The following is a 20,030-nucleotide window of genomic DNA, read 5'->3' as shown; positions in this document are numbered from 1 at the left end:
CTGGGAACCAAAGTGTCCCAGGTTCGATTCCCAACCAGGGTACATGCCTGGGTTGCAGGCCATAACCCCCAGCAACCGCACATTGATGTTTCTCTCTCTCTCTGTCTATCTCCCTCCCTTCCCCTCTGAAAATAAACAAATAAAAAAATCTTTAAAAAAAAAAGGAGATAATAGTTATAAAAAAGAATTACCTATAGTAAATCAACATATTCAGCAGTGACAATTAGAATTGATCCACTGTCTCCTGTCCAGCTTTTCTGCTTCCCAACGTTATGCACCCTAATAGGCCTTATAGGACAGCTGTCACCCACTTAGCTATGATAGAGTAGCTCTTCCTGACTTATCAACCACAACACTGATATTACCACCTACATAACTGCATTGTGCCATCTTATTATAAAAGGGCGTGAGCGAACACAGCAGTTAGTTGGATGTGATCCTGCCTTTATTCACGCCCCCTTACTCAGATTTATTTACAACAATGAACAGCTCAATCTTTAGAATTTTAGTGTGCTATAGCTAACTTTGTAGGAGGACTAGAAATTAATCTTCCCTCAGACAGATTGCTTCAAAACATTCTATTCTTTGAATAAGGCTAGAAGAAAAAGTCAGCCCAACACCAGTAACTGGGGCAAGAACCATATTTCTTGACGGGTCCAGAAAAACCAGACGGGCTGCTATTGCCTGGCAAGAAGGCAAAAACTGGAGAAATTTTGTGTCCTCAGAACATTCCTCTACTCAAAGGGCCCAGCTTTTTACTGCAACCATGGCCCTGCGGCAGTGGTCCCAGGAATCTCTGAATATAGTCTGTGACTCAGGATATACTATTTATACTATTCTGCATCTAGATGATGCATTAAGACTTCTATTGACCCCAATCTACTTAACCTATTTTTGACTCTACAGTCCCTCCTTGACAAGCAAGAACACTCCCTCTTCATTAGTCATATTGGATCCCATTCAGGCCCCCTGGTGGATGGTAACAATAAGGCAGATGATGCCTTGGTGTCCTTCCTGCCTTCCAGCAGGCAGCAGCTTCTCATCAGTTTTTTCATCAAAACAGCCAGGCACTCTGAAAGCAAGTTAACATTCCTCGCTCCCAAGCTAAGCAAATTATTAAATAATGTCCTGACTGCCAAGCCCTTACCAAGCTACCTCCATCTACGGGAGCTAATTCTCGAGGACTAGGTTCTCAAATAATTTGGCAAACAGATGTCACTCATTACCCTCCCTCTGGAAAATTCAAATACATTCATATTTCTATTGATACTTATTCTGGTGCCTTACATGCATCTACTTTAACAGGAGAATCTGCAAAAAAATATACAAGCCCACTGGCTTGAGGCCTTTAGTCATTTAGGATGGCCTCAGCAAATTAAAACTGATAATGGCCCCAGATAACTTGTCCATTCTACCTAGGTTCTTCAGCATTGGGATATCCAACATAAAACAGGAATACCTTACCATCCAACCAGTCAGGCAATTGTAGAATGGGCTCATCATACCTTTAAAAATCTTCTTAAAAAACAAAAATGGGAGCCATGAGTCCTCCCCTCAAAATTGACTACGTTAGCCATGTTTACCTACAATTCTCTGAATTGTGAAGAATCACTCTGCACTCCAATTGAAAAACATTTTCAGACAAGAGTCAAAATCACCTTAGCTTCAGGTTTGTTTTTTAATTTTTTTTCCTTTTTTCAAATTTTATTTTAATCATTGTTCAAGTACAGTGTTCTGCCCTTTACTCCCATTCCAACCCACCCCATCCATCTCTCCCCACCTCCCTCCCATTTCCACCCCCCTCCCCCAGTTTTTGTCCATGTGTCCTCCATACTTGTTCCTGTAAATCCTTCCCATTCTCCCCTGAATAGGGAGAAATTCCCTCCCCTCTCCCCTCTGGTCACTGTCAGGTTTTATATAGCGATCCACTAGGAGATGGCACTTGGCAGGGCCCTGCAGACCTCTTAACATGGGGAGGAGGGTATGCATGTTTCCACTCCTACAGGCACTGTCTGACTACCAGCAAAAAGAGTAAAACCTTATCATGAGCGGGACAGACGTCGAGCTCTGCCATCGGGAGGCGAGAACCAATCAACTGACAGACCTGATGGCCCAGCTGACACTGAGCCACCAGAAAGAAACTGGACCCTCACGGCGTACACACAGGTCTGGGTCCGCCAACGGAGGAAGGGGCCTGCCCCAATGATAGGGGCCGAGGCTCAGAAGCCTCCTGCAGAGGGCAACAACCCCCCCCAGGAGCCCCATAATGTTCCCTTTAGGTGTACCCCCACTACATGGGGTGACATCAAGGCTCTTAATGCTTGAGCCAAGGATACTCTTGCTGAAACAAGGGTAGAAGATAGCCCAGAAAACAGGTTTATCGCTTACCTAGCAGTGCTGTCAGCCAATTCGGCTAAAACTTTGCTTTTAATTGCCATTATACTTTGTCTAGGGTGGCAGGGCCTGGCTACGGAGGCTAATCCCTCTTCTATCTATTGGGGCCATGTTATTGATCCACAGTATTTAACATTCCATACCTGGTGGAATGTTGAGCCTCCCTCTCCCACTAACAATACTCAGTGGACCAGAGGAGTGTGGATGCCCCCTGATGGCCCACTAGAAGAAAATAAGCACTGGTTACCAGCACCAAAAAACAGTTTATGTTGCTGAACACTTACGAGTTTTTCTGTCCTTCTTAACACTTTGTGCTTTCCTTTAAAAGAACAACTTTAGCTGCAAACAAGAAGCAACGTAGTAACTACTATCAGCTTTCCATGGTAGTCAGCACTGGCCTGCGTACTCATGAGGGGGTCTACCATACTTCCAATCCCCCTCCGGTTTTTCCTTGTACCTTGGACAGTAGCCATAAAGACTCAGTCTTCTAGTCTTCATGCTGAGGACCAAATGCCACCATTGCTTTTCTCCCCAAAAATTCTTTGGTAGTGGAGAATTGGGGAGCTAACCAGAGAATATTAGCTAAGCCTGATCCAACAATTCTGGCTCAGCCTCAACACCTATATACTACTATGTGGCGGGAGGTGCCCTACACCGGAGCACCTATTACCAGAATTGTTTCTCCTAACCACACTAGCCCGTGACATTGTAACTCTTGGAAAATGGGTTTGCCTTTATTACTAGGAAGCATCCATATATAAAAATTGGTTGTGACCCTAAAGGTGTTCTGGGATGTTGGTACCAGGTTGATCCTCCAGAACAAGACTGGGTCACGGTTTGTACCTCTTACCCCTACCTGTTTTTAGCAAGCCCAGGGACAGCCCAGGTCTTTTACAATGAATCGGCAAAAATGTATTCTCTGCATGTCCCTGCAGGCTCCATACATGTCAGCTGCCTTACCCATCTCAATATTACTCAGCCAAACCTCACTACAGTTTATATAGTCACAAGACAAACTCAAATATGGGTGCCAGTTGATGTAACCAGAGAATGGGAGGATCCCAACGGCATTACAGCATTTAACGTGTTGTCCTCCTTACGAGTTTGACGATTCATCGGCACCCTAATTGCATTGTCTCTGCTATAGGTGTCACAGCTACTGCTGCCATGGCAACCGCTGCCCTCGTTGACTCAATTCAAACTGCTCACACTATTGATGTTCTCTTAATAAACACTACCTTAGAAATGCGCCAACAGGGTCATATTGATCAATAGATCCTGACTTGCCTTTCTGCAGTCGAATCAATACTTGACTGGATCGGCGAGTGCCAGGACACACTAATGACCCCCCAATGGCTGACCTGTGACCCTGGATTCTCCAAGCTGTGTGTCACCCCACTCCAGCGGAATTCCAGCCAGCACTCCTGGAGTGACATTCAACATTGCCTAAGAGGGGCTTTTTCTACCAATTTAAAAGGACAAATTGATAAAATGCAGCTAGAGCTGCATCAGCAGTTGCAGGACATTCAAACGCTTAACCAAGCAGGTGGTTTTTCAAACCCTCTATGCTAATCTCGGCTGGCTAAACCCCAAAAATGGGTTTGATGGACTTAAACTGAGTGTGAGTCTTTGGAGCTGCCGGTTGTTTACTGATTCTAATAATGCTTTGTATATACTTTGATTCATTTGCAAATTATTTTCCCAGGGTCATATAAGAGACCAGCAAGTACCAAGTTTGTGGGAGTCCTAACTAAAAACAAGGGGGGAATTATAGGGAACTGGTTTGCCTGGCAATGGCAAATGTAGCCCAGCCCTATCAGAAAACCAGCAGGCACAAGTTGGCACATAGGAGCCAAGCCCACAGATCAGCTTTCCTGTGGGAAACCAGGCCTGCATTATACCTAGGCTGCTTTGAGTCTTCCTCTTGCTAAAACTCGCTCACCCTGAGTTGAAGCAGCAAATGCTTACTGTATATCTTTGAAGTAACTTCCTGAAGTCTGTGCTAATTCTTCCAAGGACAGAGTGTAACCAGACCAATCCCTCTTATTGTTCCCTTGCATTTGCAACATTTTTCCTTGTTAATCTGTAAGAAGTCATCAGTAACATCCTTTCCTTTGTTATCTGTAAAAAGTAATCACCTAAAGCAAACCTGAGCATAATGAATGAAAACCTTCTTTGATGTATGCTATTTAAAAACAATAAAAGCCTGTCCAGGCAAGGGTCGGGGCGCTCTCTCTCTCTCTCTCAGACAGTGGCCATGCTGTCCCTTTTTCTCCACAGGACTTTGGTAGTCCATGTGAATTTGTTTGTTGCATCCACAACACCACGGATACTGCTGGCCAGGGTCTGCATCAGCAGGCCTTCCAGAACATGGGTCACTTTCAACAGATTTTCAACCATATCTGAAGCATTTGTGCCACTCTTACTTGTGCTGCATTGTCTCCCTAAGCCTTCTGAGTCATCTAATTTCCACGGAGGAATGTTCAAGCTTAATGCAAAATTTGATGCAGATTCATTGCTCTACTTGCTCATTTTGAATGGGGCGGCCACACAGTACACCTGCTCACTCAATAGCGTCTACCACCCCCACTAACTAGTACAGTGAAGTCATCATTGTTCACACATGCATGTTCCAGTCTACTCTTCTTGGCTGCCAGGTTACACTGATGTCTCACAAACTGTTCTCATTATATTAACAATGGCTGCATGTTTCTTCATGACCTATTAGCTTCATGACCTATTTCTTGTCAATTGAGCCAGCAAAATGTCCAAATGATTCTTTCCCTAAGTACAGACACCACTGTCAATTGTTAAAGACCCTCTGTTTCTGTACTGCCTGTTATCACAAATGAAATTCAGAAAAATGGATTCACAAAAATGACAGAATTTCACAATTCAGGTTTGTCTGCTGAAATTATTCTTTAAATAAAAGTATATAATGCAAATGTCAAGATATAGTAAATGAAATACAATAGGCAAAATAGCTTATGATTTTAGATGAAAAAAAAAAGTCATTAAAAAATGTAGCCTCTGTTCTGGCTGGTGTAGCTCAGTGGATTGAGCACGGGCTGTGTGAATCAAAGGGTTTGATTCCCAGTCAAGGCACATGCCTGGGTTGCAGACCAGGTCCCCAGTAGGGGATGGGGGAGAGGCAACCACACACTGGTTTCTCTTCCTCTCTTTCTCCTTCCCTTCCCATCTCTAAAAATAAATAGGGTCTTTAAAAAAACCTGTAGCTTCCTACACATCATCCAGCTTGTTAAAATGTTCTATTTTATATACGTAGAGAGCTACAGCAAAACAAACCAGTAATAAATCATCTTGAAACATCAGAGTGAACACAGTAACTTTGTTTTTGCTTAACACTCCACTCATAAATGTGGTCCTAGGCTAAATGTATGTCATAGGAAAGGCTGTTTCACTTGAGAGCATAGATCTAATTGGTGGTTGACAGTGACTTACAATCACCTGGTGAATATAACTCTCCCATTTTCCTTGGAAGGTGCCAGCAGAGCCACTTTGAAGAGGGAAATAAGGATAGCTTTTAGAAAACTATGCATCACTGTGAGGTGCTAGAGAACTGGGCAGTAACATGAAAATATGTGGCAGTATAATTACACATGACCTTTTTGATAGACTCCGAAGTCTAAACATTGGTATTAAATTGTTGATCTGAAAAGCAGCTTAGTCAAATGCCTGGAAGCTTTTGCCTTTTGTCTTTTTTTGTTTTGTTTTTTTAAAGATTTTATTTATTTATTTGTAGAGAGGAAAGGGGGGAAAGGGGGGAGAAAGAGAGAGAAACATCAATGTGCGGTTGCTGGGGGCCATGGCCTGCAACCTAGGCATGTGCCCTGACTGGGAATCGAACCTGCGATGCCTGGTTCGCAGCCCGATTGCCTTTTGTCTTAAAGTACTGTCTGTAAGGTAATGGCTCACTGTCAGGAGTTTGCTTTCCAGAAACCTAAAAACATCATAGATGATAAATGAAGAAATATCTTGATCTGGTGGGCAAAATAAATGTTAAAAAGATATATTCCTTTTTATTTTTAAAATGAAATTTTAAGTTTAGTCATTTGAATTTCTAGCCCCAGCTAAAGAGAAGGGGAGGCATAAAAAGAGACACATATATCTTGGCTGGTGTGGCTTAGCTGGTTGGAGTATTTTCCCATGAACCAGAAGGTCACAGGTTTGAATCCAGGCAGGGCACATAACTAGGGGGCAGGTTGGGTCCCTCGTCAGGGTATGTGCAGGAGGCAACCAATCAATGATTCTCTTTTACATCAATGCTTTTCTTTCTCTCTCCTTCCCTTCCCCACTGTCTAAAATCAATAAGCATGCCCTTAGGTAAGAATAAAAAAATGACAAAGAGATAGAAAAGCCATTTAAAAGAAAAATAAAACTCATAACATACTACTTGAGTCTAAATACTGGTAGGTCATGGTATCTAAGCGCCTCATTACATGAAACTGACATTCTCGGTGATGAGCTGAGCCAGAGATTGGGAGATGGATGCCTCATTGGCAGTGCTGATTCCTCATCGGTAGACAGCATTACTAGTGGGAGCCTCACAAAATAAGAGCTAGTATTTTTCTGCCTTGTATATTACTGGTGTATACATTTTTTTCTACCTTAGCTACTGTATTTCTACATTAAGAAGGTAGAGCCCTGGCTGGTGTGGCTCAATGGATTTAGTGCTGCCCTGCGAACCAAAGGGTTGTGGGTTTGATTCCCACTCTAAGGCACATGCCTCAGCTGTGGGCCGGGTCCCCAGTAGGGGGCTTGCAAGAGGCAATCACACATTGATGTTTCTCTCCCTCTCTTCCTAACTAAAAAAAAAAAAAAAAAATAGGTGGAACCATCTGGAATGCATTTTAGGTTAATAAGTTTTGGTGTTTAAGGAGCATTTCAGGTGCCTGAAAAATTCATTTCTGTGCAATATCTTATTTGTTAATGAAGCTGTGAATAAATGTCTTGGAATACAGAATTTTTTATGAAAAACTAGAATATTCATGAGCGAGTCAGGATGAGAACTTGAAAGAATTTCTGTAAATGAAGCATACATCTTTATTAAAATGACTAATGAAAGTGATGTTTGCTTATTGCAGGTATCACCCATGAAATCACAGTAAGATCTTGTCTTGTGCTGATTTCAGTGAAGAGGTAAGAAAATATTTAAAGATTAGAGACTTAGTAAATTTTTTATATAAACTTTGAAGAGTATAAATTTTCTAAAGAGAAAAATTTTAACATCTTTCACAAAATAAATCACTTGACAATGTGTAAAACTGAATGAGAACTTTTCTTTCTTCACACCAATAAATGCAGCATATCATTTCAATCAGCTCTACCATAGCTGATTCCAGATGCTTTTACTCATTACCTAGCTATGACGTATTAAAAATTACATGTCTTTACTGATCACCTACTTACTTCACATCAATTCAGTTTTCAATCTCATCCCTGTGTGAGACAAGTGCAAATGCTGCTGAAATGACTGAATAAAAACAAGTCAAGAGAGCTTACAACATTTAGCAACAGTTAAAAGGAATATCATCAGGTTAGTATGTGAGAAAGTAGGTAAAACTCATCTCAAGTCCTACACACAAGGATGTAAACATTTAGATAACAGTAGATCACATTTATTTTGTAAAACAAAATTGTAAGTTAGTGACAAAATTTGTTCAATTCTTTTGGCTTTTTAAAAGTGTCACAAAATGTGCTTACTAGTTAGTTGAATTTATTAGCTTAAATACAATTATGATCTTTGAGTGTTTTAATTAATTTTGGTATATACTGTAGATAATTTTATGTGACTCCCAACATTTATCACAGTAATAGGAAAAAAATCTAGCTACAGTTTTAAGACACAGCAGTGACATCACAGAAAGTGGCAGAGAAGGAAGCTACAGGGGCCAATCCCTCCACCAAAGCCATTCAGATGAAAAAAAATCATCAGAATTAATTTTTGGAAGCTGATCAGGCAGGTACAATGGGCACCAGGGGAATACTTCATGACAAACAAAACAGAACAAAACCCTGGCTGTTTGATAACGGTCCTTCGTGGAGAGGAACCACCAACTATTCCCTGCCGTGGGAGAAGAGCCTGGTCCAAAGGCTGACAGAAGGGAGACTGTCCTCTAAGAATCAGGAGTTGTACGTACGCCTGCCTCTCAGCTCCAAGGGATCAGCATAAATGCTTGACTCGATCTGATCTTGCTCTGACCCCCTAAGGCTGCAGCAATTTCCCTGGCAGCATCAATCAGAAAATTTAGACACATACTTTTTTTTTTTAAGATTCAGACATTAAAAAAATCTGTCAGTCACAGGCTGACTAGAGAGACAACAGAACAGGAACTTCAGTAACTGCACACAGCAAGGAATACAGACTTTTGAATACTCGCTAGACAAATGGACAACAGAAGCCCTCAACAAATAACAAAACCAGCTCCTACAGAGGGTAAAATCTGAATTCCAGAGTCGTCATACTGTGATACTCAAAATATATTCTCAAAAAAACTATAAAGCATACAAATAAACTGGAAAATATGGCCCTTTCACAGGAAAAAATAATTGACAGAAATTATCTCAGAGAAAGCTCAGGTATTGAAATTATTAATCAAAGATGTTAATCATCTCTATCAAATATGCTCAAAAAGGCTGAAAGATCCATGGATAATGAACTAAAGGAGTTAGAAGAATGATGGGTGAACAATGACAGAAAATATCAATAAAAGGATGGAAATTGTAAAAAGGAACCAAATAGAAATTCTGGAACTAAACAGTATGGTAGCTAAAAGAATTTACTAGAGGAGATAAACAACAGATTTAGGCAAACAGAAAAAACTCTGTGAAAAATAGAATAAAGAAAAATGAACAAAACCTAAAAGACCCATGGCAAATCACCAAACATTCCAAAATATGCATTACAGTAATTTAAGAAGAGAAAGTGACAGAAAATAATATTTGAAGAAATAATGACTAGAAATCCCCAAGTCTGATGAAAGACATGAATCTACACATCTATAAAACTCCAAGCAATATAAACTTGAACAGATTCACGCCGAGGTACACTAGAGTTAAATGGTCAAAAGACAAAGACAGATCTTTAAAGTAGCAAGAGAAGCTACTTGTCAGGTACAGGTGAGTCTCAACATAATTCAGAGTTGGTTTTTCACCAGAAACAATGGATGTCAGAGGCAGTGGGAGCACATAGTTAAAGCTCTGAAAGAAAACACTGCCAACCAACAATTCATATCTGGTACAACTATCCTCCAAGAATTAGGGAGAAATTTAAACTCTCTCAATAAACAGAAGTCAATAAGGAAGTCTGTTACTGGCAGACGCGCCCTATGACAAATGTCAAAGAGAGCCCTTGAGGCTGAAATGAAAAGGTGTCGAACAGTAACTTGAAATAATATAAAGAAATAAAGAACAATTGTACAGATAACTACACAGTAAATATGAAAGCCAGTATTGGTGTATTTTTGGTTGTAACTCCTCTTTTCCTACATGATTTCAAATTCAAATGAGTAAAAAAGTAATTATAAAACAATGTTAGTGGGAACACAATGAAAAAAAATGGAATTTGTGACAATAACAATATTAAAGGAAGAGGGTACAGGTGTATGGCATCAGTTTCTACACTATTAAACTAAATTGAGCCCTGTTCGGTGTGGTGTAGTTGGTTGGAGTGTCATCCAGTAAACTGAAAGGCAGCGGAGTCAATTCCTGGTCAGGGCACATGCCTAGGTTGTGGGTGCGGTCCCCAGCTGGGGCGTGTACGAAAGGCAACCAATTGATGTTTCTCTGTGACATCAATGTTTTTCTTCCTCTCTTTTCCCCACCTTTCCCCTCTCTCTAATGTGTCTTTGGGTGAGGATTAAAAACAAGAAAAACACCTAACTGGAATTACTACAACTAGGTTGTCATAAGTTTAAGGTGTAAATTGTAATCCTCAAGGTAGCCATGAAGACATAAACTAAAATGCAGAGTATTAAAATGGCACAGCACACATACAAAATTAACTAAATGCAAAATAATGCAGTAAAAGGGGAGCTGAGGAACAAAAAACATGCAATACCTATAAAGAGCTAATAGCTAAACTGCAGAAGTAGGTCTTTCCTTAGCAGTAATTACTTTAAATGTAAATGCATTACATTTTCCAGTTAATAAAAATATGATCCACTTGTATGCTATGTGGAAAGACTTGCTTTAGACACAAAGAGGTTGAATGCAAAGTGATAGAATAAACATTCCATGTAAATGGTAACAAAGAGTGTGGCTAGCTTTACTAATCATCAAATTTAAAAAGTCAAAACTACTAAATGGGCCAAAAAGGACATCATATACAGATAAAAGGGTCAACTGGTCAAGCAGCTATCACAAGCATAAACATCTATGTTTCCATGGAGAGAACCCCAAAATTTATGAAGCAAAAAATGGATGGAACTGAATGGAGAAATAGATAGTTTTACAACAGTAGCTGAAAACTTTAACACCCTCTCTCAATCACAGGTGGAGTAAGTAGGGAGATCGACAAGGAAATGGAGCTGGGAAAGCAACCTCCTTGTGCAAAAGAATGAAGTTTGATCCTTAACTTATAACATTTGCAAAAATTAACTTAAAATGGATCAAAGTCCTTAAATTTAAGAGCTAAAACTATTAAAATCCTAAAGGAAAACTTAAGTGAAAATGTGTATAACCTTGGATTTGGCAACAGTTTCTTAAACATGACACCAAAGCACAGTCAACAAGAAAAAAATATAATTAGACTTCATTGAATTAAAAACCTTCGTGTACCAAAGAGCACAATCACGAGCGTGAAAAGACGACATGAAGAGAGAAATATATGTAAATCACATATTTGATAAGGGTTTAATATCTGAAGTCTATGATGAACACCTACAATTCAACAAAAAATAAACAATCCAATTTTACAATGAACAAAGGACCCAAACAGACATTTCTCCAAAGAAGATATACAAATGACCAATAAGCACAGGGATTAGATGCTCAACATCACTAATTATTTGAAAAGATAAATTAACCCAATTAGTGATACCACACCTACCTAGTAGGAATGGAATATTATTCAGTCATAAAAAGGAATTTAAAAAATTTTTTTGTATTATCCTAACCTGAGGACATTTTTTCATTGTTTTTGAGAAAGAGGAAGGGTGAAGGGATGAGAGTGAGAGAAACATCAATCGACTGCCTTCTCATACACCCCCCGACTGCAGATCAAACCCACAACCTGAGTATGTTCCCTGAGTGGGAACTGAATCTGTGACCTTTCAGTCTATGGGATGACACTCCAACCAACTGAGCCACACCAACCAGGGCCATAAAAAGAAAGTTCTACTAGAAGCTAAGACTTGGATAAACCTTTAAAATATTATGCTAAGTAAAATAAACTAGACACAAAAGGACAAATATTGCATGATCCCGCCTATACGAAATTACCTAGAATGGGTAAATTCAGAGGAACAGAAAGTAGATTAGAATTCACAAGGGGCTGGGAGGAGGGATGAGTACAGAGCTACTGCTTAGTGAGTACAATGTTTCTGTTTGGGGTGATGAAAAAGCACTGGAAATAAATGCCACTGAACTGCATAACTGAAAATGTTTAAAAGGTCTACTTGTCTATATCCACATGTACTCACACTGTATTTCTTAGAGCAGTGTAGGTTTACAGAAAAATGAACAGAAAGCACAAAGTTCCTATATACCGTCTGCCTTCCCACTTCTCCCACATCCCATATTGAACTGGTATGGGCAGGCGTGTATACTTACCATAGAAAAGAAAACAAAACAAAAAAATGGACTGGGCATCTCACAAGAGCCTAGCTGAAAGAGCTCCCAATGGCCAAAGCTAAAATAATTAAAGCCATGCAATGAATAATATTGCATAGGATTTATAACCTAAAATATAAAACATACACATAAGTCCATAATACTAAATGACTGAAAAATGAGAGAGAAGAGACAAATTTTAATCACAGAAGAATTTCAAATAATATGTGCCGATATACCCTCTTCCAGGCTGTGGACCTTAATCGCTCTGGTCCCACTTAGGGTCGCATGGACTTAGTGACTGCTTCTGAAAATTCCAGTATGGTCAGGGAAAGCACAGTCCCTTTACAGTGGAGAAACTCGGCAGGCCCCATCATGACCAAACGGTCATGGTTAACACCATCTGTAGTAAGTTGTTACTGTGTAACTACTGTGACATGATGTGATGAGAAAGGTCCTTCATACCTGTGATATTTTCTCCCCTAAACCCAGTAATCATGACTCCAGTCAAATCATGAGACATATGAGATACAAACTCAAACTGAGGGATATTCTACTAAACAGGCCAGTCTTCTTCAAAACCGTCCACGTCAGGAGAGACAACAGAAGTCTGAGAGACTGTCTCAGCCACGAGAAGTGTGACGAGACAGGACAGCTAAGTGCAGCGTGGGCCCTGGATGGGCAACTGGGGCAGAAGCAGGACAACAATGCAAAAACCAGTGAAATCCGAATGAAGTCTGGAGTTTAGTTGCTAGTAACATAAAAACGTGGGTATCTTAGTTATGACAAAGGTCTCATGGTGACGCAAGATGTTAACGACAGAGGGAACAAGTGAGGGGTATACAGAAGCTCTGCAGGTTTTCCGTAATGAAAAAGCAGTCCAAGATACATCTACAGAAAAAGAGAAAACACAGAACAGATGCTTTACCTTCTTTATTCCACTACGCGTAACTATTTTGAAGGATCAGAAAATACCTGTTGCAAAGGTGTGCTGTTTGTTCAGTCTCTTAAGGCAGCTCTCCGTTCCTAAATGCAGAGGTATAGTCTGGATTCATGTGAAAAAACGGGAAAATCTTAAGACATGACAAGAATGTGAGGAACACTGACCTACTCTACTCGAGGACAAAACAAAATCGGGGCTCATTTGGGAATCACGTACTGTGGTCTGACATAGATGTCTCTAACATCATGTCACTTTCGTTCATTTCGATTTCAAAGGTTTCTTCCAAAGAAGGTCTGGAGTCTGGAGTTTTCCTTGAGGTTTCCAGTGGTGTAAGCCCTGTTTCTTCTGCAGTCTGTTTTTCTACTTCAAATTCCCTGAAATCCCACGGAGGTGAAATAATGTTTTTTAGAGTCTTCATTGTATGTACATCAAAGTCGTAACACTTCAATTTGTCTTTAATGTCTGCTCCTAAATAGAAACACCATAGTAAGAAATTCCATTAGTTAACTGTCATTTCCATTATTACATAACACTGTATCATTTAAGTCAAATGGGACTTTTAAAAGCAAAAGTATAGCTCAGAAGGAAAAAAATGTTCCCATCATTTTCCTCCTCTTCCTTTTATTTATATTATCAAGGGAGACCACTGGGAAGACTTCTAGAAGTACTGTATTTTGCCACATATAATGTGCATTTTTTGCCCAGATTTCTGAGGGAAAAACAAGGGTGCACATTGTACATGGGTAGTACCTGAAATACCTTGTATCTGTTCTTGTGTTTTGTAATTATTTGTTACGTAGAATTTTTTGTACCATAATATGTTCAAAAATAAATGCTAAAATTCCTTTATAATTAAAAAAACAAGTATCTAAATATAAATAAGTAAATAATTGAATGAAAAAATTAAAACGGAAGATTTTTTTCCTGAAAGTTTGGGCCAAAAACGAGGGTGCACATTATACATGGCAAAACGCAGTACATGCGGTTTCCAATTCCAGCGCAGCCCAACACCACCCCACTCCCGAAGCCCCTGCAGTGCTGACGGGAGCACGCGGGGAACTTCCCCTCAGCTGTGCTGCAGACAAGAACTGTCGGCACTTGGGCACTGGTATAGTCACAGGTCTTATGCATATGAAAACCGCTGTGAAGGTAAACATGCTTTCCACCTACCAAAATCTTTAAAATGGAAAAAAGATTTTCCACAGATATATTAGGTTCAAACATTTCTGACATAAACAAAATGACACTTTTACACAGCTCAAACTACTAGGTATTCTGACAGATTTAGACATACAAGCATTCTAAAAATGAAAACAGCACACACAGTGACTACAGTTAATACTGTCTCACACATTTGAAAGCTGCTAAGAGAGTAGATCTTAAAAGTTTCAACACTTAAAAAAAACCTGCCACTACGTATGGTGACAAATGTTAACTTACAGTTGTAATTTACATGTGTCAGTTATACTTCAATAAAAAGTAGTACAGGACATAAAATCATCGAGATTTTACACTTGGAAATCTTCTCTGTAAAAGCATTACCTTTGTGAGAACAGGCAAAATGTCTGTCTTATTCAGTATTGTATCTCCAGATGTCACTCAGCTGCATAAAAATTTTGCATTTCAGCCTCACAACCCAACCAAATGAGGAAAACTGAGGCTCGGATGTGCCCCCAAGTCTCAGGGCTACTGAGTGGCAGAGCTGAGATTTCAACCTAGGTCATCAGGATGCCACAGCTTAAGCTTCATTTTTCATTTTTTAACTTTAGAAAGCTGAGTCATAACCTACAAACCTTAAAGTGTGCACAGCTGGTTGAATTCTCACATATGTTTAAACCCACATAACCACACCAGACTAAAACAGAACACTTCCAGCTCCTAGAAAACCATGCCATGCTGCTTCTAGTACATACTTCCCTTTTCCAAGCCAGAAGTAATCACTGCTCTGATTTTTCTATCACCATTAATTAGTTTTGCATATTACTAATCTTCATATAAATGAAAGTAAGTACATCATCTTTTGGGGGGTCAAAATTTGTGAGATTCATCTATGTTACAACATGATTCAGTAGTCAGTCAGTCCTTTTCATTTTAATTGTGTAGTGTTTTATTGTATGAGTATACCAAAATGCATTTCTCCATTCTCCTATTGGTGGACATTCAGTTACTTCCAGTTAGGTGCTATTAAGAATAAAGCTGCTATTGAACAATCTTGTATGTGAACTTGGGCTTACTGAGGCCCTTGTTTCTGCAGGGCATACACTTAGGAGCAAAACTGCTACACCGTCAGGTAAGTACGATAGATCACTACCCTAAGAGCTGACCCCCACCCCCAATGATTCACATGGCCTGGCACTTCTGCTGCTCTTGAATAACCCTCTCCCTGGTTGATTCTGCACTTAATCACATGGCTTGTTTTGATGAATAGAATGTGATGGAAGGGATTTAATGTAACTTCTAGCTTTCAAGAAGTCTTGACCTTTACAACCTTGGGATAAAAGACCCATGGAAAGGCCCAGCTGTGTCAACTGAGGTCCCCATCTATGTATGAGACCATCGCAGATTACAAGCCCTGCCAAATGCCTGCTGACCACAGATGCATAACTGAATGAGAGTATCAAGAGCCAACAATCAACCCAAAGAACTTTGAGAAATAATACATATTTTTTGGAGCGGTTTGTTAAGCAGCAACTGATAACTGATATAATAAGCCTGTATAACTAGTAAGTATGTTAAAGAGTTTTCTAAACAGGTTTTATCTATTTATAACCCTACTGATAATTAACTATATGCAAGAGTTCCATGCCCTGGCTGGTGTGGCTCAGTGGATTGAGTGCCAGCCTACAAACCAAAAGGTCACTGGTTTGATTCCCAGTCAGGGCATGTGCCTGGGTTGTGGGCCAGGTCACCAGTTGGGGGCATGTGAGAGGCAACCACACACTGATGTTTCTCTCCCTCTCTCCTTCCCTTTCCCTCTCTCAAAAAATAAATAAAATAAAACCTTAAAAAAAAAGTTCAGTTGTTCCATATCATCACCAATACTAGGTACTACCAGTATTTCTAAATTTTAGCAATTCTAGCAAGTGTACAGTGGTATCTCATTATGGTTTTAATTTCATCTCCCTAGTAATGATATTAGCGCCTTCATTCGTTTTGTAAACTATATGAATATCCTCTTTAGTGAAACTCCTGTTCAAGTGTTTTATCTGTTTTTAACATCTTTTTTTTTTTTTTAAATTAGAGAGAGAGAGAGACATCTATTTGTTGCTCCACTTATTTGTGCATTCATCAGTGGATTCTCGTCTGCGCCGACCAGGGTTCAAACCTGCGACCTTGGAGTACAGGGAAGATGCTCTAACCAACTGAGCTACCAGCCCAGAGCTTGACTCATTTTTGGTTGAACTTTTTCTTACTGATTTGCAGGATTTTTTTTTGTACTCTAGACAAGTCTATGTATTATGAGTAACTTCTCCCAGTGTATTATTACATGCCTTTTCACTCTCTTAATATTAGTGTTTTTGGTTAACAGTTCCTAATTTTATTGAAGCTTAATATAACATTTTCCCCCTCTGTGAATTTATGTCTTGTTAAGGAAATCTTTGTCTACTCCAAAGTCTACATCTCAAGATATAACCTCATTGCACCTCTTTACCTTACAGTGTTTATAACTAAATGAGTGTCCAAGTATACCAGTTCTACCCACACAGGAGCTGCTTGTCATTAGAAAATAACTTAAAGAGCTAGGGCACTGTAGTGTGAATGTAAGCCAACTTACTACTCCACTGAAGTGTAAATTAACATGGTACACCCTGCATTATAAAATACTAAGGCCAGAGCCCTTTATTTATCAGAAAAATATCTCCAAGATTTTTCCAGAATGCAGTTAGATTTCTTATATGTCGCCATGTTCTGCACATATTCTATAATAGTATTTTGCATATAGGAAGTACTCAACTTTAAACTGAATGAAGACTTAATGAGTCATTAATTCTCACAGCATTGTTCAGCAATAAATAAATGTAGTTTCTTGACAGTAATGTAGTTAGAATGCTTAGAACCTTACACAAAAATTTGAGAAACGTAAACAAAGATATACGACAATCTAAAAAATGGAATATAATTATAATCTTACCAATATAAGCTTCAGAATCACCAATGTACATTTCAATGCAATGACCAAGCATTGTAACAGAAAATGTATCATCTCGCCTCAGACCAAGGGCCTGCCAGAAAAGATTCAGCATGGTTATTGTAAGAAAATGTATTTCCTTCTTTTTTGTTTCAAATTATTTCTGCTCGGCTCAATTCAACACACTCCAGGGAATCGGAGGTGCCAGTAGAGGGGGGTTGTTACTGGGGAAACAGCTGAAGCACAAAGAGCCACGAGTTATTGACTGTGAAGTCGGGTGATGGGCACACGGAGAGTTATTTACACTATTCTACGGCATTTTATATGTTTAAAATCCCCTTCCTCCAAAAATATTTTAAAGACCCCCATCTTCACCCAGAGCCCTCTAAGCCTCTGTGTTAATTAAATCACAGAAGAAAAACAAATTATGAACATTTGAATATACATATTTGAAAATCACAGAAACTAGAAAACTTGCTTAGTCCACACACTTCTGATGTGCTCAGTATTCAGGACATCCTCTCAACTGAAAATTACTAACCAAACCCTTTAAAATTAGTTATAAATCTACCACTTATGAATTTATCTTTGATATATTAATTTTCTCCTTTATCTTTCTTCAAGTACGGTTACTTCGTCAATTCCAAGATCCACATTTTTCCACATTCTAACTCCTCTGAACGTGGGATGTGCTACAACTGGTGTTCCTGCTCCTGCCGCCCGCTGGCCGCAGCCCTGCCGAGGGGCCCGTGGGAGCAGCACAGGTGAGGCCACAAATCACGTGAGGGAGCCACAGAAGTACACGATCTGTGGTGGTTGTCTAGAAACTTTCTGTCGACACTTTCTGGGAGCATAACATTGGCAGAGCCAACGTCCTTGGCTGGAAGGGACCTGAGTCAATGGCAGGGTGTGCTGGCAGCAGGACACTACTTTGGGAAAACCAAGGTATTGACCCCCCCAGTAAGAAAATGATCTAGGAGAACCGAACTCTGAATGTGAAGAATTGAGTATCTGATTTATTTCACTTATATATTTTTATGTAAACACTAGAGTGATTGCTGATAAAAGTCGATATTCTATTATTTCCAATGGAGCATGTTTTCTAAGGACAAAAAAACCCCCTGAGTGATAAAAACGAATTATGTTAAAATATAAGTGGCAGTGGTTTTTCTTGTTTGTTTTCTGTGGTCATCAGGTTCATTAATGGTGTCTTACATTTGATGAAATACAGCATAGGGATTAAGGAGAGATTCTTTCCTTGTAATAAATGAGGACTGTTTCGTTCATCTATGACAGGGATCTAAGGGAGTTCCTTATAAGCCATAAATAAAAAGACTAGAATTCCTAAGAGGTCCTCACTGTGCAACATGAATTTCTGCACTCCCTGCCTGGACTAACGCCCAACTCAGGCGGGCTGACAAACACCACCGGGCACTACCACGTCTTACTACACACAGGGGCGGGCTTGCCCTTGTCTAATTTGATGGCTACTGCATAGCATGCACGTGCTTTCCTCTGCCAAGAAGACAATAGAATGCAAGGTTGCCTAATGAATTTTAAAATTGTAAAGCAACAAAACACTGCCTAGAAAAGAGCTTAAAGTGGTAAATGACAACCAGATTTAAAATTAGGCACAAACAAAAGACATACTGTATGGAAATAGTCCACAGCATTTTCAAAGTTGCCCATCAGACTGTGGATATACCCTATGGCAGAATAGGTGGAAGCGTTTTGTGGAATTAACACCAAGGCCTGGCGGTGGTAATCCAGTGCCTCTGCATACTTTCTGCGAGAGAAGACAGAGAGGGAGTCAGGGGAGGGGGAGAAAATGGGAAGAGAGAGAGAACAATTAGTGGGTACAGTAAAAGCACTAAATTCCTCAGTCTAAGACAAGCATTGAAAACATAAGCACTTTCCTGTATCAGAGTAACATCTAGACTGGTAACGGTACTTAATATGCACTTTTGCGTATCTTAATGTATCTCACACCTCCTTGACGGGCCCCTCCCTGCCTTGCCTGCTCAGCCAGCTGAGGGTACTCCTGCAGGGGTATCGGCTGCACTCCTCTGGATGCTTCAAGGGAGACTGGAACCAGAACCTGCTACCTGACTCCCGGGCCCGGGCCCCACCTATCCCACGGCAAGGCCTCTCCTCTCCTGTGAAGTCACACCTCCCACGGCAGGGGCGGTGAAAACTGACTAAAGAGTTTTGCTTTAAGGGCCAAAGGAGTCACTTGGAACAGCATTTTCCAAAGTTCTCCGGAACACTTTCCTTGTAAAATCTTTTGAGAAAAGGTTTTGTGCTCAATAAAGTTTGGAATATGCTGTAGTCCATATGCCTAGTAAAGACTCCAAGGAATCTTGAAATAGAAAAACCTGTTAAATTTTGAGTAACCTAGAGTTTACTGAACTCACTTAATTAAAGAATCTATTCTTCAACTGCCATCTGTTTCTCACACCACAAAAGTGTTATCAAGAGGACAACAGTGAGTTAGAATATCGATATGGTTTTAATTAGATCCTACTGTCCTAATTCTTCTAAATTAATTTGGAACACTAAAATTTTTTAATCTAAAAGAAATGTTATTATAATTCTCAATATATTACTAAAAATCATACCAACAGAGATGATACAAACTACTTTGATGATTGTTCTATCTGAGCAGCCAAGTACAAGAGAGATGGAGGATCTCATAAAGTAAAAATATGGGAAAAACTACAAAAAATTAAGTAAACTTTTAGCTACAAAGAGTATTTCTGAAAATGCTCTATT

The 20,030-nt window shown here is 39.7% G+C and overlaps 1 protein-coding gene across 4 annotated transcripts in view; it reads right to left on the bottom strand.

Moving 5' to 3' along the window:
* Positions 1-20,030, bottom strand: part of CDC16 (cell division cycle 16) — a 42,978-nt gene that overhangs the window by 3,105 nt on the left and 19,843 nt on the right. Inside the window, exons 16-20 of one of the 4 annotated variants that reach the window (XM_045821690.1) lie at positions 18,909-19,044; positions 17,262-17,352; positions 13,346-13,597; positions 13,162-13,231; positions 11,310-13,077 (exon numbers count right to left, since the gene is read on the bottom strand). In XM_045821690.1, the coding sequence (XP_045677646.1) occupies positions 13,194-13,231; positions 13,346-13,597; positions 17,262-17,352; positions 18,909-19,044 (517 nt within the window). In that variant the 3' untranslated portion in view covers positions 11,310-13,077; positions 13,162-13,193. Of the gene's footprint in view, positions 1-11,309; positions 13,078-13,104; positions 13,598-17,261; positions 17,353-18,908; positions 19,045-20,030 lie in introns of those variants that run through there. The other 3 variants (XM_045821691.1, XM_045821689.1, XM_045821692.1) reach the window with 3 other exon arrangements.

The sequence above is a fragment of the Phyllostomus hastatus genome, unplaced genomic scaffold (assembly GCF_019186645.2).
Source record: "Phyllostomus hastatus isolate PE091 unplaced genomic scaffold, TTU_PhHast_1.1 phas_scaffold_46, whole genome shotgun sequence".
Taxonomy (NCBI): domain Eukaryota; kingdom Metazoa; phylum Chordata; class Mammalia; order Chiroptera; family Phyllostomidae; genus Phyllostomus; species Phyllostomus hastatus.
This window is presented reverse-complemented; position numbering and strand designations above follow the sequence as displayed.